This window comes from Ogataea parapolymorpha, chromosome VI (assembly GCF_000187245.1).
Source record: "Ogataea parapolymorpha DL-1 chromosome VI, whole genome shotgun sequence".
NCBI classification, from domain to species: Eukaryota; Fungi; Ascomycota; class Pichiomycetes; order Pichiales; family Pichiaceae; genus Ogataea; species Ogataea parapolymorpha.
Genome location: NC_027861.1, coordinates 893,530 through 915,687, shown reverse-complemented (window position 1 = coordinate 915,687; position 22,158 = coordinate 893,530). Strand labels below are relative to the sequence as shown.

General features: G+C 50.2%; 16 protein-coding genes across 16 annotated transcripts; 7 read left to right on the top strand and 9 right to left on the bottom strand.

The window, feature by feature from the left end:
• Positions 1 to 28: 28 nt before the first annotated feature.
• On the bottom strand, positions 29 to 811 carry HPODL_05302 (putative membrane protein; the record flags this gene model as incomplete). The annotated part of the gene is made up of 1 exon (XM_014078166.1): positions 29 to 811. The coding sequence occupies one exon, from the start codon at positions 809 to 811 to the stop codon at positions 29 to 31; it is 783 nt and encodes a 260-aa protein (XP_013933641.1).
• An 85-nt stretch (positions 812 to 896) lies between these two features.
• HPODL_01652 (kinetochor protein Mis14/NSL1) lies at positions 897 to 1,532 on the bottom strand (the record flags this gene model as incomplete). Its single annotated transcript, XM_014078165.1, has 1 exon — positions 897 to 1,532. The coding sequence occupies one exon, from the start codon at positions 1,530 to 1,532 to the stop codon at positions 897 to 899; it is 636 nt and encodes a 211-aa protein (XP_013933640.1).
• A 53-nt stretch (positions 1,533 to 1,585) lies between these two features.
• On the top strand, positions 1,586 to 2,159 carry HPODL_05301 (V-type proton ATPase proteolipid subunit 2; the record flags this gene model as incomplete). The annotated part of the gene is made up of 2 exons (XM_014078164.1): positions 1,586 to 1,638; positions 1,670 to 2,159. The coding sequence occupies 2 exons, from the start codon at positions 1,586 to 1,588 to the stop codon at positions 2,157 to 2,159; spliced, it is 543 nt and encodes a 180-aa protein (XP_013933639.1).
• Positions 2,160 to 2,215: 56 nt separating this feature from the next.
• HPODL_01650 (RuvB-like helicase 2) lies at positions 2,216 to 3,613 on the bottom strand (the record flags this gene model as incomplete). Its single annotated transcript, XM_014078163.1, has 1 exon — positions 2,216 to 3,613. The coding sequence occupies one exon, from the start codon at positions 3,611 to 3,613 to the stop codon at positions 2,216 to 2,218; it is 1,398 nt and encodes a 465-aa protein (XP_013933638.1).
• Positions 3,614 to 3,750: 137 nt separating this feature from the next.
• HPODL_01649 (serine/threonine protein kinase) lies at positions 3,751 to 5,270 on the top strand (the record flags this gene model as incomplete). Its single annotated transcript, XM_014078162.1, has 2 exons — positions 3,751 to 4,808; positions 4,841 to 5,270. The coding sequence occupies 2 exons, from the start codon at positions 3,751 to 3,753 to the stop codon at positions 5,268 to 5,270; spliced, it is 1,488 nt and encodes a 495-aa protein (XP_013933637.1).
• A 367-nt stretch (positions 5,271 to 5,637) lies between these two features.
• Positions 5,638 to 6,396, bottom strand: HPODL_01648 (uncharacterized protein; the record flags this gene model as incomplete). Its single annotated transcript, XM_014078161.1, has 1 exon — positions 5,638 to 6,396. One exon carries the CDS (start codon positions 6,394 to 6,396, stop codon positions 5,638 to 5,640), a length of 759 nt encoding a protein of 252 aa, XP_013933636.1.
• Positions 6,397 to 6,755: 359 nt separating this feature from the next.
• Positions 6,756 to 7,769, bottom strand: HPODL_01647 (uncharacterized protein; the record flags this gene model as incomplete). The annotated part of the gene is made up of 1 exon (XM_014078160.1): positions 6,756 to 7,769. The coding sequence occupies one exon, from the start codon at positions 7,767 to 7,769 to the stop codon at positions 6,756 to 6,758; it is 1,014 nt and encodes a 337-aa protein (XP_013933635.1).
• A 1,863-nt stretch (positions 7,770 to 9,632) lies between these two features.
• Positions 9,633 to 10,658, top strand: HPODL_01646 (RNA polymerase II transcription initiation/nucleotide excision repair factor TFIIH, subunit TFB4; the record flags this gene model as incomplete). The annotated part of the gene is made up of 1 exon (XM_014078159.1): positions 9,633 to 10,658. One exon carries the CDS (start codon positions 9,633 to 9,635, stop codon positions 10,656 to 10,658), a length of 1,026 nt encoding a protein of 341 aa, XP_013933634.1.
• A 48-nt stretch (positions 10,659 to 10,706) lies between these two features.
• Positions 10,707 to 11,071, bottom strand: HPODL_01645 (uncharacterized protein; the record flags this gene model as incomplete). Its single annotated transcript, XM_014078158.1, has 2 exons — positions 10,707 to 11,001; positions 11,034 to 11,071. The coding sequence occupies 2 exons, from the start codon at positions 11,069 to 11,071 to the stop codon at positions 10,707 to 10,709; spliced, it is 333 nt and encodes a 110-aa protein (XP_013933633.1).
• A 514-nt stretch (positions 11,072 to 11,585) lies between these two features.
• Positions 11,586 to 14,738, top strand: HPODL_01644 (3-hydroxy-3-methylglutaryl-coenzyme A reductase 1; the record flags this gene model as incomplete). Its single annotated transcript, XM_014078157.1, has 1 exon — positions 11,586 to 14,738. One exon carries the CDS (start codon positions 11,586 to 11,588, stop codon positions 14,736 to 14,738), a length of 3,153 nt encoding a protein of 1,050 aa, XP_013933632.1.
• Positions 14,739 to 14,917: 179 nt separating this feature from the next.
• HPODL_01643 (Phosphatase subunit of the trehalose-6-phosphate synthase/phosphatase complex) lies at positions 14,918 to 17,470 on the top strand (the record flags this gene model as incomplete). Its single annotated transcript, XM_014078156.1, has 1 exon — positions 14,918 to 17,470. The coding sequence occupies one exon, from the start codon at positions 14,918 to 14,920 to the stop codon at positions 17,468 to 17,470; it is 2,553 nt and encodes an 850-aa protein (XP_013933631.1).
• Positions 17,471 to 17,667: 197 nt separating this feature from the next.
• Positions 17,668 to 20,007, top strand: HPODL_01642 (uncharacterized protein; the record flags this gene model as incomplete). The annotated part of the gene is made up of 1 exon (XM_014078155.1): positions 17,668 to 20,007. The coding sequence occupies one exon, from the start codon at positions 17,668 to 17,670 to the stop codon at positions 20,005 to 20,007; it is 2,340 nt and encodes a 779-aa protein (XP_013933630.1).
• Positions 20,008 to 20,083: 76 nt separating this feature from the next.
• Positions 20,084 to 20,617, top strand: HPODL_01641 (Peptidyl-prolyl cis-trans isomerase; the record flags this gene model as incomplete). The annotated part of the gene is made up of 1 exon (XM_014078154.1): positions 20,084 to 20,617. One exon carries the CDS (start codon positions 20,084 to 20,086, stop codon positions 20,615 to 20,617), a length of 534 nt encoding a protein of 177 aa, XP_013933629.1.
• Positions 20,618 to 20,650: 33 nt separating this feature from the next.
• Positions 20,651 to 20,938, bottom strand: HPODL_01640 (uncharacterized protein; the record flags this gene model as incomplete). The annotated part of the gene is made up of 1 exon (XM_014078153.1): positions 20,651 to 20,938. One exon carries the CDS (start codon positions 20,936 to 20,938, stop codon positions 20,651 to 20,653), a length of 288 nt encoding a protein of 95 aa, XP_013933628.1.
• A 48-nt stretch (positions 20,939 to 20,986) lies between these two features.
• HPODL_01639 (uncharacterized protein) lies at positions 20,987 to 21,259 on the bottom strand (the record flags this gene model as incomplete). Its single annotated transcript, XM_014078152.1, has 1 exon — positions 20,987 to 21,259. One exon carries the CDS (start codon positions 21,257 to 21,259, stop codon positions 20,987 to 20,989), a length of 273 nt encoding a protein of 90 aa, XP_013933627.1.
• Positions 21,260 to 21,296: 37 nt separating this feature from the next.
• On the bottom strand, positions 21,297 to 22,085 carry HPODL_01638 (uncharacterized protein; the record flags this gene model as incomplete). The annotated part of the gene is made up of 1 exon (XM_014078151.1): positions 21,297 to 22,085. One exon carries the CDS (start codon positions 22,083 to 22,085, stop codon positions 21,297 to 21,299), a length of 789 nt encoding a protein of 262 aa, XP_013933626.1.
• Between the last annotated feature and the right edge of the window lie 73 nt (positions 22,086 to 22,158).

The following is a 22,158-nucleotide window of genomic DNA, read 5'->3' as shown; positions in this document are numbered from 1 at the left end:
TTGATACATCTATCTACCGTTAATTCTTTCAGCCTCTATTAGTGCCCAGCACCTGGCCCCCGTGCGAGGGCAGCACGTACCGGTCGCTGCTGACGTCCTGCTCGCGGATGTAGTGGATCTGGGGCGGCAGGCGGCCAATCACGCCTGCCAACGCCGATTCGACGCGTTCGACGATCCGGAACGGCGGGTTCGTGAAGTGTTTGAGATACCCGTATCCGAGCGCATATCCGGCCAAAATGGCAAACAAATGACCGATGAAACTCGAGCTCGGCACCAGCACACCCACCACAAGCAGCAGGATGAACGGGATCATCGTTGTAGGCACGTCCACCGTGTAGATCCTGGTGTTTTCTGCTGTCTGGGCCTGCAGATAGTAGTAGTAGCTGAGCATCGAAAAGCCCCAGCCGGACGCTCCCAGGACGCTTGTGGTTGGAAAGAAAAGCATGCCGCACAGACAATAAGGGATGGCCACGCAAGTGGCCAGGAAATTGAGCACGATGGCCGTGTGGACGGTGCCATTTTGCACCTCAAACTGGCACAGGGGCCCGTACAGCGACACCACGTTGAACAGAAGATGGACGAAATTTGCGTGCACGAGCGGGTACGTCGTCAGCCGGCTCAGCTCGAGGTTGTAGAGCGTCCATGGCGTCAGCGACCACTTGTCGAGAATGGCCGGGTTGGCGATCGAATAAAGGTACACGAGCACCAGAAACACGCACAGGCCGGTCGATAGCGCAGGGGCACGCTCGGTGGCGGCAAAGAGCCGCCGGCCCTGGTCGGATATCTGTTGGAACAGCTGTTGGAATGACATGAAAAATGATTTAAAATAAATATATAGCCAAAAATAACTGAAATAAATATAGCAAAAATTCTGCTACTTGGGCTAGTGTACAAAATTAGTGGTGCACAAACGAGATCACGTTTGCGAGGTTGTCGACGCCGTGTCTGGTCTCGGGCACGTCGTGTTTAAGGTCGGCGAGGTCGTTTAGAATGCACTTGAAATCGTGGCGCAGGTCGTCCATGTCGGGCACGGCTGCTGCTGCGTCTGACGCGGCAGCACGGTTCTGCGCCGACTCCGCGACAATCGCGTCGACAACAGTCTCGTTTTCGCGCACCAGCGCCTCGTACTCGTCCCGGATGCTGGCGGGCTGCGTGCGCCTCAAGTTCGAAAGCGACTCCACCTTCTCCTCGACGCGCGTGTACAGGTCGCGCAACCTGTCATTGAGCGCAAAGTCGTACGGCTCTATTTTCTCGTTGAGCAGCGCAGGGTTGGCCAGCATGCTGGAGATCGTGTTGCTGGCCAATTGCGACGCCGCCACGTCGTCGATCTCGAGCGAATGCTGTATATCGTCGAAGATGCCGTCGACAAACTGGGCCACGAGCCTGCGCACCGACTTCGCCAGCGCAGGGTCGCCCTTGTCGCGGATCTGTGCCAGATGTGTGTCCACCTTGGCGGCCACGGCCGTCTGCAGCGCGTCGTACAGATATCGCAGCTCGCGCAGCTGGAGATGGATCTTGGCTGGAGAGGACATAGGTCTGATAATTGTATAATTATTGTGTATTTATTTATTTCCTCCGGGTAACGTTGCTATACAGCACAAATAATTTATTAAAACTCACAAAACTTACCGTCAAAATGTAAGTATCTCTCTTCTGCTACTAACTCCAGGTCGACACTACCCGAGTCCGAGTACTCGCCCGCATTTGCGCCGTTCTTTGGGTTCGCCGGCTGCTGCGCAGCAATGGTTCTGAGCTGCGCCGGCGCAGCAATCGGCACTGCCAAGTCTGGCATAGGAATCTCTGGAATCGGCACATTCAAGCCGGAACTGATCATGAGATCGCTCATTCCCGTCGTTATGAGCGGTATTCTGTCCGTTTATGGGCTTGTCGTGGCTGTGCTGATCGCTGGAGGCCTCAGTCCCAGCAATAACTACACCTTGTTCAACGGGTTCATGCATCTCAGCTGCGGACTGTCCGTGGGCTTTGCCTGTCTGGCCTCTGGCTATGCGATTGGCATAGTGGGCGACGAGGGGGTCAGACAGTTTATGCACCAGCCACGGCTCTTTGTGGGAATTGTGCTGATTTTGATTTTCGCCGAGGTGCTGGGCCTGTACGGCATGATTATTGGTCTGATCCTCAACACCAAGGGAAGCGGTTGAACTACAGGAATGTACAAATAAAAGAGCTCGTTTTAGTGTGCTGTAGATCTCTATTTCTAGGCGCCCACGTCCATGGCGTCCTCGTTCTTCGACAGCTGCACGCGGCCCTCGTCGTCGATATACTGGCTGCTGTTCTCCTCGACAAACTGCACGCTGCGCGCGCTGTCGATGAAGAGCGTGTAGCTCCTCTTGACGTCGTCAAGTGCAACGGTGTCGGTGCGTCTTTTCTTGGCGATCTGGTGGCTCACGGCAATCAGGTTGGCCGCGTATCTGAGCGAGGTTTCCATACCGATCTTGGTCAGCAGACTCAGGGCGTCCGCATTCAGCTCCACCTCCTCTTCCTGCGCTCTGATCGACAAAATGCTTTTAATCTCGTCTTCCTTGTAGCCCTCAGTCCTGATGATGATCGACCGGTCCAGCAGGTCCAGCGGCAGGCCGTGCGGCGACTTGTAGTTGGTGCCTCTGGTCTTGGAAATGCCTCTGTTGGTGGCCATGATCACGATCGGCGAAAAGTCGTCCTCCAGAGCCCGGTTGATGTACGAGAAACACTCGATATCCAACATGTGCACCTCGTCAATAAATAGCACGCCCGGAATGATGTCCGCCTTGCCTTCCTCCTTCCACTCGGCGACCTTCATGTTGATCTGGTCGCGCACCTCGGACCGAATTTCGCCCGTGTCGCCGCTGAACAGCGCCAGAAAACCCTGCTGCCGCGAGTTTATCACGTCGATCTCGTGCAACGACACCGTGTGCACCACCTCCTTTCTCGTCTGCAGCTCGCCCTCGGGACACGCCACAAATTTTGTGTCTGGGCCCATGGCGTCGTAGTCCCGCGCACGGGTGTACGAGCGGCCCAACTTGGCGATCTTGCCGTTCGCCTTGTCGATCGAAATCACATCGCCGGCAATCACCTTCTCCTTGGTCAGCTCGTCAATCATCTTGTTTCCCAGCTCGTAGATTGTTTCCATGTCGGTGGTTCTAATGGTGAGCTTTCCCTGCTTGTGGCCGCCCGTCAACGACCGGTCTATCTGGATCTCCACAACCTCTCCTTCAATCACCTCGGTCTCTTCCTTGATCTGAATACCTATGCTTTTTCTGAACGCCTGGTTCAAGGCCTCCGTCTTGGACAGCTCCTTGGAAAACACCTCGGAGCCTGCGATGGCAGTGAACGGCACGTCGCTGCCCAGACTCTGTGAAATACCCATTGCAATGGCCGTCTTTCCCGTCGACGGCGGACCAGCAATCAGAATCGCCCGGCCTGCAATCTTGCCCTGCTGGATCATCTTGAGAATCACCCCGGCAGCCTTTCTTGCCTTCAGCTGGCCCACCATGCCCTGGCTATTCTCGCGCGGCTGCAGGTGGTCGTCCAGTCCGAGTCCCGTGATGTGCGAGTGCGCGGCAATCAAGGACAGGTTTCCCACGGTTTCTCCGTCGCTCTTCGTGGCAATTGACATGTCAGCGGTGGTGAGTGCAAATAAACAAGTATTTTATTTTATTTTATTTGATTATTTTTCTTCCAAAGCAAATTTTACCTGTTCCTGTGCAGAGATGTGCACTAAAAAAAGCATCTAAACAAGTTTTATTTATTATCATGGCTCTTCTGGACTGCGTGGGATTGTGCTTCCCGTGCATCTTCAACACAACGCCCGTGTTGAAGATCAACCAGGCCTCGTTCAGGATCCTCAATCTGCTGGGCGAGGGCGGTTTCTCCTACGTGTACCTCGTGCAATCGAAAAACAACCACGGCTTGTATGCGCTCAAGAAAATACGGTGTCCGTTCGGCAACTCCAACTTCAAGGCCGCCATGAAGGAGGTGGACAACTACCGCGAATTTCGCTCGCCCTTCATCATCAAGTCGATCGACTCGTCGGTCGTCCAGGAGCCAGATGGCTCCAAAACCATCTACATCCTGCTGCCCTACTTTGAAAATGGCTCCTTGCAGGACATCATTAACAAGAACAGCGTGAACAACGCGCGCATGGACGAAACTGAGGCGCTGCGGCTGTTTGTAGGCATCTGTCGCGGACTCCAGTCAATGCACCGCCACCAAGTCTCTAAGAACTACACGATTGTGTCGTCAATGGAGCCGAACGACAGCGACGGAGCCGACGAAAATAACCCCTTTCTCAGCAACGTTGAAGAGAGCATACGAGATGGCACAGAGTTACAGGAAACGGTTAGCTTTGCACACAGAGACATAAAGCCGGCCAACGTCATGCTGGCCAAGGACGGGACGCCGGTGTTGTGCGACCTGGGCTCGTGCGAAAGGGCACGGGTCAGCATCAAGTCGCGGGCGCAGGCCATCACCGTCCAGGAGCTCAGCAACGAGCACTGCACGCTGCCGTACCGCGCGCCAGAGCTGCTCGACATCAAAGTCGGCGACAAAATCGACGAGAAAATCGACATCTGGTCGCTCGGTTGCACGCTCTACGCGCTGCTGTACGGCTACTCGCCGTTCGAGCGCGAGGAGCTCGTCAACGGGGCCAACATCACGCTAGCCATCAGCTCGGGCAGCTACAGCTTCCCGCCAACGCCAGAGTACTCGCCCGCGCTCAAGGACCTCGTGCGCTACTGTCTCGTGGTGGACCCGGCCCAAAGACCGTCGATCGAGGAGGTGCTGACCCGTGCGCTCGAGGTGCAACGCGAGGTGTCAGGGTAGCGGTGCGAGGCGTGGCTACAAGGTGGAACGAGAAAAAAATAAATGTAAAGTATTTCGAGTTCATGACCTCGTACCAGAACGGCACGGCGCAGATTCCGGGCTGGAACGACTGTCCGGATACGGTGCTGAACCGGAGCCAGACGAGTCTGGCGAGCTTGCCGAGCGCAGACGCGGGGGACGGTGCCGATCTCGCCGAAATTCGGGCGAAATTGCGTGAGATCTTGGCCTTGCCAACCACGCTTTCCGAGCGCGAGCTGGCCTATCACCGGAGCAAGCTGGAGAAGGCGACAGAAAACGTCGAAAATCTGATTTTCGTGGGCGCCATGGTAGATCTGAGCCAGCAGGGCGACCAAAAACGGCTGGAACAGAGCATTTTGGAGTACATGATGGCCAAGTCGAACGGCAGCTGGTGTGGCTCGCTCAAGAAGGTGTTGGTGCACGCCAAAAAATGAGGGCGTGGAGGCTGATGAACTTTTTGGGTTACGACGATCTGGCCGTGTGTGGGGATGGCCTGTCAAATTTAGCAGTGCTGGTTACGTGAAGCTATTTATGATCTAGAAATTTGTTTCTTTTCCGGCACGCACCGTTTTTGTCGCCAGGCAAAAGAGGACACGAGCAGAGCACGCAACTTGATAGGCTGTCCTGCTGGCATGCATGGCTCGTCTCAAACAGCGTCTTCAGACAGCACAGGAGGTTGTCTTGATAGCTATTCCGTCAATATGTCTATTGAGCTTGCTACCTACTACACTTGCTTGAATTACTATACTATTAAAAGTCATTTAGATAATACAACTCTAAAACTATACGAACATAACCAAGTTACAATAAGAAAACGGCCATACCTCCGAGGATGGCAGCTCCAGCAGGAGCAATCACCATGGCATTGTTGTGGAACGTGCTGATGGCCGCCGAGGAGCAGTTGCCCCGGCAGACGGTATTGGTTTTGGTAGAAGCAGCGGTGACTCTGGAGGTGACAGAAGTGACGGATCCTGAACGGTGGATCGAGGTCGGAGAGGAAGAAGATGAGTTTGGACGGGCCGACGAGCCTGAAGCGGAACGGGCACTTGACACAGAAACTGCTTTCGTGTTGGAGTTCAGAGGCTGAGGCTTGACGTTCTTCAATGCAATGGCGGTGCAGCTGTTAGGAGGGACGTTTTTTGAGTTTTTGTAGTACATGAGCTCATATGCGGTGCTGGAGTAGCGGTACGGGTCGTTGGTGTTTTTGCAGGCGTAGAAACCGTTGCTGGAGCCGTTCACCTGAAGGGTGCCATCGTTGGCAAAGGTGAAGCTTTCGTAGCCAGGAGTGGCTCCCCAGGCAACGTATGGAGCCCCTCCCAAGGTGATTGGGAAGTTGTACTGGGCCTGTGGGGCAATGAGCTTTTTCGTGGCGGCGTCATAGTTCCAGGAGTAGCTGGAGCCGTCGGTCAAAAAGAGGTAGTCAAGGGCGGCTCCCTCGTGTCTTGGCTCAAGCCCCTTGCCGCGGAAATCTCCGCCGGGGGCATCAACGTAGAGACTAACCTTCTGGGAAAGGACGGAAGCAACGATGGTAGCAAGGGCTAGTGTGGAAGAAAATCTCATTGTAAGTCTCTCAGGAAAAGCGAATTGGTGTGGGTGATGAGAGAAGCTGTGTTGGAGTTGGGAGGCTTTAAATAGTGTGGAAGGGAGGGCTGAAGGCGTGTTTATGGAAGCTATTTTCGAGGCACTGGTGAATATTTTTAGAAAAGAATGCACACAAGCTCTCTTCTGTCGTGACAATTTCCTATTCAGACAATTACAATACAAACCGGTGTGCCAAACGTCATCATTTTATTGACTGCTCCACAAATAGAACCATCAGCGAACAAAAAGCGTAATTTTCACAACTCTCCGGTACCTTGCATAGCAGGACCGGCCCCTATTATTTTTTTTTAAACTTTACACTCTATTTATAGAAGGCCTCACATACTCGCTTTCTCCGACAAGAACGATACTTGCTGGAGATTCTTGCCTGTCTTGTGATGCTCTTTCACGTGCCGCAGATATTTGAGAAGCCGATGCTCGTTTGGGTTTGAGGCCTTGTACTTTTTGAGCGTGATGCATTCCGAGCAATACGGGCACTCCACCACTTCCACGGGCTCTGCCATTTCTTTTGAAAAAAGCCAGCCCCGTTTTGCAGGGTCCTTGACCAGACGGCCGTTAGAAAACACCCCGTGAAACTGGATCATGTGATGGAGATAGTTGCTGTCGTTGCGTTTGAAAAACAGCTTCTGGAATTCGTTTCTGCTATTTTCCTGTGTCATGGGACAGAACGGACACAGAGCAAAATTGCCCGTATTAACGCTCTTTTTGCGTGAGGCCGTGCCCGTCTCGTCCCCCAGCAGCTGCGGGTTCAGCTTGCGGTTCACCGCTGGCTCGTACAGGTTTGTGCCATATTTCCTGTTCTCTTGGTAGATATACTTGGAATCTGGCTTGTTGAATGCCTCAAACGCGCGGATGCTAATGTTGTTCTGTATGCGGTAATAGTCTAGCCCTCGACAGGGCGTCTTTTCCTGTCCCAGAGATAAATGTTCACACGGCTGCTTGGGAGTGGTCTGCGGCGACTCCAGGGCATCCAGAATCCCCACCTCCAGCACCTGTCTCCAGTTATAGTTTGAATCTGGCGACATTTCGTGGTCTTCTTTGCATGTTTCTGCTCGTGTGCTCTTTTTTTCCAGTGCATTTTGGTCGATAAGGTGCTCAAATTGGGTATTGAGATCGACAGCGTCGCAAGACGTCGGCTCGTCTAAATAGTAGCGCGGAACTTGCGAAATGTAGCGGGAATCGCTGAATATCTGCGCCAGCGATGAGTCCAGCGGAGGTGTCGGATACAGATTGTCTTCTGCAGAAGTTCCTCCCTCGGGCAGAGCACCGCTGTACTCCTCGAAACTGAGGTCGTCCACAAGCTGCTGCATAAATACATCCGTTTCCTTCATGTTCTCACGCGATTCCGTGCCAGTAGAATAGGGATTTGAGGCCTTTATACAGGACCCACAAAGCCAGATAATCTACCAACAGACCACAGACATCGTAGCTCCCAATGTTCTGCTACCATACCGACACCTCACACCTAACCACACCTCACACCTAAAAATTTGGTTGGCGATACGATCTCGGGAGCACGAGGGTTTGTTGGCGCTTAGGACGGCTACACCGGGGCGGGAGTATAAATAGGGGCCAGCGTCTCTCTTTTTCAAGTATGGACAGCAGATTGCTCATTATTGGTACATCAGATGTGCCCCCTTCAGGTAGCTCTCTGTTCATCACGGACGATACTCTCATATTGGCTAGCTTGGGAGGACTCCGTTTTCCTCGTCTTGGAGTCCAATAGAAGACACATTGGGCCCATTGCGTTGATTAACTGGATTTTGTAAGACAGGTGGATTGCGGTCTAATATCTGCAGTGTCTTCACGTGGAGGTTGGACTGCGGGGCATCCATTTTGGCTTGCAAGAAACGGGATAGGTTCTATAACCTGATCCAGGGGTACTGAAAGGACTAGGAACCTGTCAATTTGTGTGCAGATGCTGGCGCGGGTTTAATTACCGAGCGACGCTTTGCACAGATTTGGCACGAAGTACGGCCTTGAAGCTTGAATCGAGGTCAGCAGATATCGAATTCCCCTGAAGAATTGCTTTGCAATTGGCTGACGATGTTGTTAGCGCTAACGAATAGAATGCAGCGATATAACCGTTCACTTGGTGCGTTTTGCTGGAGATGCCCCCTCCAGGTGGAGCGTTCACCAGTACAGCAATGGATTTCAACTTTACGTTTCTACGATTTGCTACACTTCTGACATTTCTAAGATTTTGCTACCAAATCATGTTTTGCCAATATTTCCAGTTTTTAAAGATTCCAGTTATACCACACATTGAACTACTATCATGACGGGGCAAGCCCGGGAAAGTATACTGCCATAGGTCGTCCGGTATGGGGTTCCACCACTGCCCTGTACTAGAAAGACGGGAAGTATACTTTCGAAACTAGGGGTGGATGCGGCTCTCCTGACCATAGGGGAGGGGGAGAGGCTACCCACCCCAAACAGGGAGGGCATATAATTTGCCTTCCCTCTATTTGAAAGGGGGGATACATTTCTCCCCTTCTATAGGGGGAACGCATTTTATATTTCTCCCTATTTGAAGGGGGGATATACTTCTCCCCTTCTATAGAGGGGATGCGCTCTCCCTTTCCGTGTAAGGGGAGGTACGTTAAAATTCAGTCTTTAGTACTTCAAAAGTTCTATATGTCCCCTCCGCAGCATGGGCTGCGTCGACGTATCCTCCCATTAGGAAAACCGGCGCTAGTATTTTCGCCGGGAGGATACAAATTGCTTTGCTTGAGAATCTCCGAGAGTTGTCTGAAGCAGAGCAATGATAACTGGTTTCTACGCTGCCTTCGCGCGCAGAAACCAGGTCGGAGCGAAAGCTCCCAAAATTAGCGCCGAGTATGCATCAGAAATACCATGAAACATTGAGCAGGGTATGTTGTGACAATTTCTCTGGTATTTCAGAGAGATAGAACGATAATCAGCTTTGATATGAGTCTCAGGGCCCGATTTGAACGATGTATGTCTGTAGAGCAGCAGAGTTTCCGATGGGATGTAGTTAACTCAATGGCTTTGTGAGTGCTGGATAGATATCACTTGCGCCATATTCACACGTCCTCAACCTTTCATGGTGAGAAGAAGGAAGGTACGAAACAAAGTTATCTTTCCAGGGAAAAGCTTCAAATTTATAATAAATTAATCGCCATAAAATAAAAAATAAAAAATAAACTAGACTAGCGCTCCGTCCCGTCAAAATGGACGCTATTGCAGATAGGGCATTTGCAGAATCGCAGACAAACCCGCATAAATTAGTGGACGAGACGCCGTCACTACTGGCGGTGGTGGTCGATATCAACCCGTTGGAATGGCGCAAACTTGAAAAAGATCGATCAGTCTCGCTCAAGCAAGTGGTTTCCTCCATAATAGTTATGCTCAATTCGCATCTTTCCCTCAACAGCTCAAACCACGTTGCACTGTATCTTGCAAATAGTTATTCCCATGGGGCTCAACTCATATACCCGCTTACAGAGTCTTCGACGTCTACCAGATTTTTGCACACTCCTGGAATGTACAGGCAGTTTCGATTTATAGACGGCTCAATTGTGGACAAAATTGAGCACTTGCTAAATGAGCAGCCAGACACGCTTTCCCAGCTGATTGGCAGGGAACAAGGAAAACAGCATATCAAAGGAACGCTCGCAGGAGCGATGTCGATGGCCCTCTGTCATATCAACAAAATTCAGCAATCTGACGAGCTGAACGCATTGAAATCACGGCTCTTAGTGGTGAGCATCAGTGACGACAGCACACTGCCGTACGTTTCAGTAATGAATACCATATTTGCGTCCCAAAAAATGAAGATTTCGGTGGACGTTTGCAAACTAGGACCAAGCTCAACTTTCCTTCAACAAGCAGCAGATGCCACCAACGGAGTCTACATTTATATTACACAGCCGGAAGGCCTTATACAATATCTCACAACAGCATTGTTTATTGATCCAATGTTACGACCGATCATTGTTCTCCCTACTGACGAGTCGATAGATTTCCGCGCTTCGTGTTTCATAACCAACAAAGTTATCGACGTGGGCTACGTTTGCTCCGTGTGTCTTTGTATTTTAAGTGTCATTCCGGAGGACGAGAAATGCCCTACGTGTCATTCCAAATTCGACCACAACCTAATTACCAAACTGAAGAGAAAGCCCAAAGTTTTGCCTCTCAAGAAAAAAGATAGGGAGTTGGGAGATAAGAACGGGACAGCAACACCAGAGTCTGCCTGACGCATAACACATAACTTTCAACATTATTTATAACTTGTCAGTCTACACCTAAGCTTCAGTAGGTGCAGGTTTTTGGAGCCGAGCCTGCGGGTTGGTGTTTGGGAAAACAAGGTCCATATAACTGGTCAGCACACCAATAACCGCAAACACAATCTTGAAAATCGCTGGTTGGGCATCATCGTCAGGCGACTTGATCAGTGGCTCATTCAGGTAGCTCTGCACAGCGAGCAAAAGACACGACCAAGCCAAGGGCTTGTTTCTCATAAACATGGCCACCATTGGCAAGTTCTGAGCAGCAAATCCAGTAGCGGAATTGCGAGGTTTCACCGGCACATGCACATACCTAAAGTTAGCACGAATAGCTCGAATACTTACGGTTTGGCGAGTTCGGGTCTTTTGACGTCTTTAGGCATTTTCTTGTAGTGTGAAATAAATAAGAAAATGGATGGACGTTTATAATTTCCAATAAGATTTGGACAGCCTTTTGAGTCACGTGACTGTATCACGAGTCCGCGAGCAAAAAAAAATAAGAACATAATTTCGCTAGCGCTCGCGAAGAACACAAAAGGGGATTTCGTTTAGTGAAAAAATCTGATGGGTTCACCTTTTTGGTTTATTTAATCTAATAGCTCTCAATCTTCCCATATTCTCTGATCACGCGCCCTCAGATAGAACCAGTATTAGAACGGACACCTGCGCCAATTAGTACACACTCTCACTAAGATTCTCACCTTACACAAGACAAATTCCGTTTTTCCCACTGGCTCGTTCCCATCAAGTAATATATAACTTGAACACTATATTCAATTTGGCTGTTTGCTCACGTACACTTATTGATTCGTCAGGTAACGCGGTTGATATCAGCATTAGTCAGACAAACCCGTCACTGTATCCAATAATCAGCAAGTTTAATCTGCGTCTCCCTACATGTCATCAGTTTTGGCGAATGTTAGCGCGTTTCTGGCGCAAACCTGTGCCAAAAGACCTATCCATGTGATTATAGGAACCGCTCTTGTGGCTTCTATCACTTATCTATCCATTTTGGACCACTACGCGTCCTCTTTGAGCATTGCTTCTTCTCAGCCCGTGCTATTTTACCATCCATCAGGATCCTCAGACTACACCAAATGGTCGCAAGTTGAAAATCCGTCAGCATATGAATCTGCAGACCATTACTCTCTTACTCCATTCAAGTTCAAAAGAGTCGGAGGCGCCGACCTCCCAGTGCACGATAACCTGCTCGTGGGAATGGAGGAAAATGAAAAAATTCTGCTTTCTGACTTTGCTTCCACAGAGACTCTATACGAGAAATTCGCGACAATGACAAACAAAGATGGTGTTCAGTTCAAAGTGAGGAGTATCCATCGTATCGGAAAATATTATGAATATCTCAAGTCTCTATTTACGAAAGTTGAGGGCTTGATCAAAGGTGCAGAGCCGTTCGATATCATTTTGGTAACCGTTGCGTACGGAGCAATGTGGTTCACTTTTGCCCAATTGTTTTTTGAAATGAAGAAGCTCGGCTCTAACTTTTGGCTTGCGTTTGGCTCCCTGCTCTCTTCAGGTATTGCTTTTCTGTTTGCACTCGCTATTGGTATTTTCTTGTTTAACTTGAAAGTTCCACTTATCTCGCTGAGTGAGGGGCTTCCCTTTTTGGTGGCAACCATTGGATTTAAGCACAAGATTGCATTCACCAAACCAGTGCTTAAAGCTCTGAGATCAGAGTCAAACACCGACATTCCAAAAACAATATCAAGCGTGGTGAAATCCACAACTGCGATCCCACTGATCAAGGACCAATCCATCATTATTGCTTGCTTTTTGCTATGCTCAATTTTGGCTCCAAACCTTACTGGCTTAATGAATTTCTGCATTATGGCTGCTTTGATTCTTGCCGTGGACTTGTTTTTCACATTTACATTCTACTCTTCCATCTTGTCTTTGAAGGCTCAGATCAACAAGGTGCATAAGGAGATTGAGCTCAAGCAGTTCTTGGAGGAAGACGGTATCAATGAGACTGTTGCAGAGAGCGTTGCTGCCTCTGCAGAACTTCCGACTGACTTGTTCCGTCATAACAGCAACATTGTGAGTTTTAAGGTGGCCATGATTGTGGGATTCATTTCGTTGCATTTGTTTGCATTGGGAACTTCCTGGCTTTACGATGATTCTGCTGACTACCAGCCTATCAACTTGTTCTCCACCTTTTCGCCATCTCTGTCGAAGTCTGTTGCCATGAACATTCCGATTGGAAGCCACGGAACCCTAATCACGGTTATGCCAACAAGAGTATACAGCAGAGTCGACTGGTTCACCAAGACAGAAGATCTTGCTTTGCATTTCTTTGAGAGACTTTCCAAAGCCATCTCGGACCCACTTGTTGGAAAGTTTTTGTTTGTTCTGGCTGGAATCAGCGTCGCAATCAATATCTACCTTCTGAATGCCACAAATGCTCATATAGATGAGACACGCGAAATCAAAAAGAAGGAAAAGAAGAAGCAAAGGGCTGTGGAACAACGCAAAGTCATCCTTAAGCCAGCTCCTTCGGTTGTTATCCCAAGATCCAGCAACTCAAGTTCTGACGATGTGAAAGAGGCTCAAATCATTGACGAGGGATTTACTGACGAACAATCTGGCAGCGATGCCGATTCGTTGGAGATCAAAGCCTTGACACCAAAACGTTCTCTTGAGGAACTTTTGGGTATCATGAAAGCAGGAAATGTGAAGGAGTGCTCAAATGAAGAAGTTGCAGAGCTGGTCACTTCGGGCAAGCTTCCATTGTATGCTTTGGAAAAACAACTGGAGGATAAGACTCGAGCTGTTGTTGTTCGTCGGAAAGCCATTGCTAAACTTGCTGATGCTCCTGTTTTGAACACAGGAAGACTTCCATGGAAACACTACGACTATGACAGAGTGTTCGGTGCATGCTGTGAGAACGTGATCGGCTTTATGCCCATACCCGTTGGTGTTGCTGGTCCTATGATAATTGACGGTGTTCCTTACCACATTCCAATGGCCACCACGGAAGGATGTTTGGTTGCTTCAACTATGAGAGGTTGCAAGGCCATCAATGCTGGAGGAGGTGTCCAGACGGTTTTGACCAATGACGGAATGACCAGAGGGCCATGCATCTCCTTCCCTACACTAGCCCGCAGTGGAGCTGCCAAGATGTGGCTTGATTCGGAGGAGGGGCAAAAGGTGATGAAGAGTGCGTTCAACTCCACTTCCAGATTTGCCAGACTGCAGCATCTTCAAACTGCCATGGCCGGAACGCTGCTTTTCATCCGGTTCAAGACCACCACAGGTGATGCTATGGGAATGAACATGATTTCCAAGGGAGTCGAGTATGCGTTGAATTACATGATTAACGAGTGTGGGTTCGATGACATGGAGATCATTTCGTTGTCAGGAAACTACTGTACTGATAAGAAAGCTGCCGCCATCAACTGGATTGAAGGTCGTGGTAAGAGCGTTGTTGCTGCTGCCATTGTTCCTGCAGAAACGGTTCGCAAGGTGCTCAAGTCAGATGTGGATGCATTGGTGGAGCTGAACGTGTCCAAGAACCTCATTGGGTCTGCCATGGCTGGGTCGGTTGGTGGATTCAATGCCCACGCCGCTAACCTGGTGACTGCCGTTTATCTTGCAACGGGACAGGATCCTGCGCAAAACGTCGAGAGTTCCAACTGTATCACACTGATGAACAAGCTGCCTAACGGTGACCTACAAATTTCCGTTTCCATGCCATCTATCGAGGTGGGAACCATTGGAGGAGGTACTGTTCTGGAGCCTCAAGGAGCCATGCTTGAGCTTCTGGGAGTGAAGGGTCCGCATCCAACAGAACCAGGAGCCAATGCGAGACAGCTGGCCAAGATCGTTGCATCTGCCGTGTTGGCTGCCGAGCTTTCGCTCTGTTCTGCCCTTGCGGCCGGCCATCTGGTCCAGTCTCACATGACCCACAACAGAAAGGCCCCTGTTGCAGGGACCAGTGCCGTCGACACGCCTGCCACCACAGCGAGCAGCTCGGGCAGCGGCGACGACATGAGCCGTCTGAAGGATGGATCCAAGATCTGCATCCGGTCCTAGTGCGGCCGCATTTTTGCTAGAGATGTATTGCTAATAGTCCACGTAATGTGCCCCGGAATTTTCACGTCCACCTTCGCGGATGTTTTTTTCTGGAATTTATTTGATAGCAACCGAATATTTTATCACAGGTGACAGTTGACCATAAATTGAAAATTCAAATATATCTTTATACTACAAAAATGACCCGCATTGACCCCAAAGATTTCGAGTCTGCGCCGATAAAGGTGAGCGGACGGATTCTTAATTGCATGACGCAACTGCCGAACCAAATCTACAAGACTAAAAATGGCAAATGGGACTTGAAACCGCTCAGAGGGAGCTCTGCGTTGCATGCGTCGAACGCGTTCTTGAATGAGGCCACCAATTGGGAGTCTCACTTGATTGCCTGGACCGGCGAGCTATACTCGTACAACGAGAGTGTTCCGCACTCGATTCCTACGAATCAGTCCATTGAGAACGATCCTCTGTATCTGGACGACAACGACAAGGAATACGTGACGAAAAAAATTCACGAGGCAAACAACGACGAGAACATCCATCCTGTGTGGCTTTTGCGCAAAGACCAGGAAAGATGGCGGAAGTATGCCGAAAACGTGATCTGGCCCACGTTCCATTACATGCAGCCGGCTCCCAGCGACGGCCGCGAGGAGGCCCAATGGTGGCACGACTACGTGAAATTCAACGAGGCATATGCCGCCAAAATCAAGGCCATATACCGGCCAGGAGACATTATCTGGGTCCACGACTACTACTTGCTGCTGTTGCCGCAGATTCTGCGAATGGAGTTTCCACAGGCCTATATTGGCCATTTTCTTCATGTTCCGTTCCCATCGTCGGAATACTTCAAGTGTTTGAGCAAGCGGAAGCTGCTGTTGGACGGCATGCTGGGAGCCAACCAGGTTGGGTTCCAGAACCACTCTTTTGCCAGACATTTTATCAGTTGTTGTGCTAGACTGCTTGGCTACGAGGTGACGCCGGACGGGGTGCACATCCACTCGTCCAACGTAAAAGTGGTGACGTTGCCGTTGGGCATTGACGTAGCCAAGTTTGAGCACAACGCCTTCACAGAAAGCGTCGAGTCGAAAGTGCAGACGCTCAAACAGCTCAACGGCAACCGCAAAATCATCATCGGCAGAGACAGACTCGATCTGGTGCGCGGTGTGGTTCAGAAATTGCAGGCCTTTGAGATGTTCCTGGACATCTATCCCGAATGGCGGGGCAAGGTTGTTCTGATCCAGGTCTCTTTCAAGCCGTTCTACCACAGCTCTAAGCTGGACAAGAAGGTCAACGAGCTGGTTTCGAACATCAATGCCAAGTATGGCTCGCTGGAGTACACCCCTGTGCAGAATTACAACATGAAGGTGGACAGAGACGAGTACTTGGCTTTATTACGGGCCGCCGATCTGTGTATGATCACGTCCATCAGAGACGGAATGAACACAACGGCTCTGGAGTACATTGTGTGCCAGAAAGAGTCCAAATCGCCACTGTTACTGTCTGAATTCAGTGGCACGGCAAGCGTTCTGCAGGACTGTGTTCAAGTGAATCCCTGGGATGCCGTTGGAGTGGCAAACTCCATCAACGAGTGTCTGCTGATGAGCGACGACAGAAAAGCCGCTTTGGAGGCCAAATTGTATCGGTCTGTGTGCAATAACACGAACCAGGACTGGACGTGCCATTTTTTGCAGAGCCTGATGGACTTTGTGGTGAAGCTGAACTCGAAACACGGTACGCCGTATTTGAACAAACCGATGTTGCTGGAGGATTATACAAGAGCAGGACGTCGTTTGTTTTTGTTTGACTACGACGGGACACTGGCACCAATTGTGCGCGATCCAAACGCGGCCATTCCTTCGGCACGGCTGATCAATGTCCTCAAAGCACTGGTCAAAGATCCCAAGAACGAGATCTGGATCATCAGTGGCAGGGACCAGGAGTTTTTGGAGAAGTGGATCGGCTCGCAGTTCCCTGAGGTTGGCCTAAGTGCCGAACACGGCTGTTTCCTGAAAAAAGCAGGCCACAAAGAATGGATCAACCTGGCCGAACGTTACGAAATGCTTTGGAGAGAAGAGGTGGAGGAAATTCTCAAAAGATACGCCGAGAGAACGCCTGGCTCGTTCATCGAGAAGAAGAAGGCCGCCATCGTTTGGCATTATAGACAGTCGGACCCAGAGCTAGGAAAATTCCAGGCAGCAAAGTGCAAGGCAGACTTGCTGGAACGAATGGCCGCCTACGACGTCGAAGTGATGGCTGGAAAGGCCAACGTCGAGGTGCGGCCATCGTTTGTCAACAAGGGAGAAATAGTGCGCCGACTCGTGCTCAATTCTGACCCTCTGGTGCAGCAGCCGCGCACTTTTGAGCAAATGCCAGATTTTATCTTGTGTCTAGGAGACGACACAACAGACGAGGACATGTTCAAGGTGTTGAACATCATTGAGCAAAATTGGAAAGACAAGAAACTGGTTACGATCAAGGAGCCTCGTGGCATCTACCCGGTGACAGTGGGCCCGGCTAACAAAGAGACGGTGGCCAAAGCGTATCTGTCGGACCCAGACCAGGTGTTGGACACGCTTGGTTTGCTTGTGGGCCAGGTGTCGCTGTTTGACACCGCAGGAACGGTCGAACTGGACGATAGAGGCCATTTGAAGAACAGCGAGAGTGCACTGCGGTCTGAGAAGGCCAGACAGGCGTACCAGGCGTCGGCCGGATCACGTGACCACAAGGCCACGTGACCATATGGGGGACGTGAAGCGTGCTCTTGGCAAAAATGGCTGGGCAGATTATTATTTATCTAGACGATTGAATAGAAAGGCAAATTAGTAATATACCAGCAGCGTGTTGCAGCCCTGAAACACCCATTTTATAACACTCTGCGGCTGTATTTCTTGACGGCCCCCCGGTTCCTGAATTCCGCCGCTTCCGAAAGAACATGACAGAACCCTTTCCGAACCCGGCTCTGTCGGGTCAGTCGATTGCTCAGGACGATTACCTCGGCCATCTTCTCTCGTCCAACAATTCCCGGTCTAACTCCCGCAAAGCGTCCCTTGCTTACGGAAGCATTAATGATAATGAGCCGGTATTAAGGCGTTCTCGCAGTCTTACAGAATCTATAACAAACTCTATGATAGTTGCTACTAACGTGACCTGGGAGCAGATCCAGCGTCGCCGGTTTCTGTCTGTGTGTGTGTTTGGGTGTCTATTCATCTTCCTCTTCAATCTGATATTCCTTCCGCGGACCTCGTTGGACAGGGACTTACGACGTCTCCATGGCGAGTTTCTTACCTTTGACGACTGTTCGCGATTATTTTTGACCCAGCTCAACTTCAAGAACAATGTCAAGAGCTACATGGAGTTTATGGAGCGCGATGTTCACTTGCCTGGAAAAAACCACGAGGCCGCGGAGTCTTTCTTCAAGAAGAACTACCAGTTTAGAACGTACTCTGACAAATACGAGACCTGGATGGGCAGGCCTCTGAAGACGCACCTGAAGATGTACGACGGTGATAAGTTGGTCTACGAAGCAAAGTTGAAAGAAAGCGAGCTTTTGTCGTTCCATCCGTACTCTGCCAACGGGACTGTCAATTCCGAGTTTGTCTATTTGAATTATGGCCTGGAACACGATTACGAAGCTGTTCGCAAGGCCGGCGTCGAGGTGGGCGGTCTAATTGGCATTGTTCGACGCGGACAGATTAGCGTCGATCGCAAAATTAAGATTGCCCAGGAACACGGAATTTCTGCCGTTCTAGTGTACTCTGACCCCTACGACGACGGACAGCAGAGAGTGAAAAACGGCCGCAAACCGTTTCCGTCGGGGCCTGCGCGGAAACCGTCCAGCGTGGACAAGGAAACAGTCAGTTTCCTTGCTGAGCAGCCGGGCGACCCGACGACGCCTGGTTGGTCTTCGACGCTTTTTGCTCACAGAGTGGAGCCGAAAACTATTCCGAAAATCCCCTCCTTGCCGCTCAGCTACGAGGACATCGAGCCTATATTAAAGACCCTGAAGGGTCCGGATGTGGGCTGGCATGGCGACCTGGATTTTTCCTACTCGTGCGGGCCCTCGAGCTACTCCCTTGATCTGCTCAACATCGTTGAGTATAAAATTAAGCCAATTTACAATATTGTGAACGAGATACCCGGCGTGATCAAGGATGAGGAGCTGATTATTGGCGCGTCTAGAGACTCAATCGGAGGCCTAGGGGGCGTTTCGGGCGGCCATGTGGCCATGATGGAGCTGGCCAGGGGATTCGACGAGCTTGTCAAGCTCGGCTGGAAACCGCTCAGAACCATCAAGCTTATATCCTGGGACGGGTCCAGCTACGGCCTGCTGGGGTCCACAGAGTTTGGAGAGTTCTACTCCACCAAGCTCGCGAAAAACAATATTCTCTACATCAACTTGGATAAATTAAATGGCTCGCAAGTGAAAATAGAGAGCCACCCACTTTTCAACGAGCTGCTGCTGAAAGTGATGAAGCAGGTGATGGTGAATGACAAACAGACGCTCCATCAGTACTTCACCACATCGAATTCGTCGATGGGGTTGATCTCGACCGGAATGGGAGACTACTCTGTGTTCCAGAACCATTTAGGCATACCGTCGCTAAACCTCGGCTTTTCAAACAATAAAGACACAGACCCCGTGCCATACTTCAACTCTCTGTCAGATTCGCTCGAATGGTACACTCGCCTGGACCCAGACCTCAAATTCCCCAACGTCATGGCGCAATTCGCAGGCCTGTTTGTGCTCCATCTCAGCGAAAAGGAAATTCTCCATGTGAGAACCTACGACTACGTCGCTGCCATACATTCACGTTATAAACACATAGTCGACAAGGTGCCATCTTATTGGTTCGACCGCATCTGTGACGACGAGTCCAATAAACGGCTGGGAACAAAAGTTGACGAGATGGACACACTTTTCCAGATATTGTTGAAAAAGAGCTCGAGTTTCGATTCAAACATCAAGCTTTTGCAAAAACAAATTCTCCAAGACTACCCGTGGTTCAAGCTGCTCACAAAAATCAAGATCGCCATCAAAATCAAAGTGGCTAACCTGAAGGTGCGTTCGCTGGACCGGCTGTTTGTGACGGACCCGGTGCTTATAGACCGCGCGTGGATCCGCCACCTCATTTTCGCCCCCTCCCGTGACTCACAGCACGTCTGTGTCCTTGCAGGGCTGGAAGAGCCGCTCCGGTCTGCGGACTATGACACCTTCGCCGCCAACCTCAAAGTTGTCGGCGACGCTCTAACGAAACTGCAACGCAAACTATGATGACCGTCGCGTCGATAGACGCAAAATACCTAATTTATAAAGCAATATTTTTCAAAAAATTACCTAGTATACCAACATGTACAAAAGAGCTTTTTCCACTTCCCGTGCCAGCCTAGTCAAGTGCTACTTTGACATCGCGATCAATGGCGAAAAACAGCCTCGTGTGGTGTTCGACCTTTACGACAAGGTTGTTCCAAAGACTGCCGAGAACTTCAGAGCTCTGTGCACCGGCGAGAAGGGCTTTGGATACAAGGACTCCATTTTCCACAGAGTGATTCCGAATTTCATGCTGCAAGGTGGCGACATCACTCACTTCAACGGATACGGGGGCAAGTCCATCTACGGAGGCAAATTCCAAGACGAGAACTTCCAGAAAAAGCACTCCAAGCCGGGTCTTCTTTCCATGGCCAATGCCGGTCCTGACACCAATGGATCGCAATTTTTCATCACCACCGTGCCTTGTCCATGGCTGGACGGCGCCCACGTTGTCTTTGGCGAGGTCGTTGAGGGCTACGACTCCACTGTGAAGAAGATTGAGTCGTTCGGCTCGCAGAGCGGTCGTACCACTGCCGAGATAAAAATCGTCGAGTCGGGCGAACTGAAGGAGTAGACGGAACGTTGTATATAGTGGCAAGTAGTTTCGTTATCCACTTGAAACTGGCGGAATGATGCCTACCACGTCGCCTGACTGGAGAGCAATGTTTTTACCGAAGAATTCGATGCCTATGCGCTCGGTTTCCACGTAGTCCTCATTGACCACGACTCCACAGCTGGAGACGATATATTGAGCGAATTCGGACGAGTACGAGCGACCGACGTGCTGAATTAGCGTGTTAAGCGTTGCCGGCTCTGTCAGCTCTACTCTCTCGTGCGCCACGCCGTTTGTATATGTTTTTGCGGGCCCGAAATATTCGATAGCAACTGCGACCATACTTTAAAAATTAATAAATTTCGCAGCACAGTTTCCCAACGAATACGCTTATTTCTCGCTTTCGTCGTCCATTGCGTCCTCATTCCTGTCCTCCTGCATTTCCTTAAGCAGCTCCTGTCTTCTGACTTCTTTTTTCTCGCTGTAAACCTGGAACACCGCGTGGGAACTCATAAACACAGACGCCTGCAGCTCGCCGAAGTTCTTGATCGAGCGAAACTGCGTCGCCGTCTTGTCGCAAAGCTTGCTCATATACAGCAGGTTGCGCTGGAGCTCGCCCAGCTGGTGGTTTAGGTGTTGTATCTGTCTTTCTCTGGTGGACATGTTGTTTACGCAAAGAATATTTCCGACGCGTCGCGATTTATTTCGACTCTGCAGAGTAGCAGGTGGTGTCCAGTGATGAGGACGGTTTTTCCAACGTTGACGAGCTTTGCGTTTGGAAAGAGACGCCAAGAATGTCGTCCTGCGTGTCGCCGTATCGCGAGGTCGCTGCGGTTCTCAGCTCGAGCGCCGTCTGCGAAGGCTCTAAATCCGTGTAGGCCAGTGGATCCATTGGGAAACACCCGTCTTTTGCGTTGCCTGCTAACACTCTGAGGACGATGACGTGCTTCTGGGTCTTGAATGTGCCACAGTTCTCCATCTCGAAGGATTCGTCAATTCCTGTCAAACACGGACTGTCGGAAGCCTGGAATAGGGGAGGAGCAAACGTTTGGTCGTTGGATACGAGACTGAGAGATAAGTAGCGTTCTGGGGGCAGTTCGTTTAAATTCTGGGCAAATGCAATCAGCCTTTTTAGTATATGATACAATTGAGAGTTATAGTCCTGGTGGGATCTGTTTGTGTAGTCGATCTCGAAAAAGTAGGACTCGATAAAGGAATTATGGGCTGGATCGGGCTTGACATAAAAACAGAAAGCGGTGACTTGTCTGGAGACTATTGCTGCAATTACGTTGTCCATCCAGTCGTTGAGTAAATCTGCTCTAAGGGAGATTCCCCTTTTGAGGATTTTCACGTTAAGGGAATCTGCTCCGTCAAACACCTTACTGTCGTCAAAATGGGCTTCGTCAAAAAAGTTGCGAAGATAGGCAACACACGATACTGCAAGTGTCACCAGGACAGCTGCCAGGTCATCTGCGTCGGATTGGAGCATTTTTCAAAAAAAGGATATTTTTGCTACGGGGCCAGGAATTATTTTATATTGGCTTGACATTTTTTTTTAATTA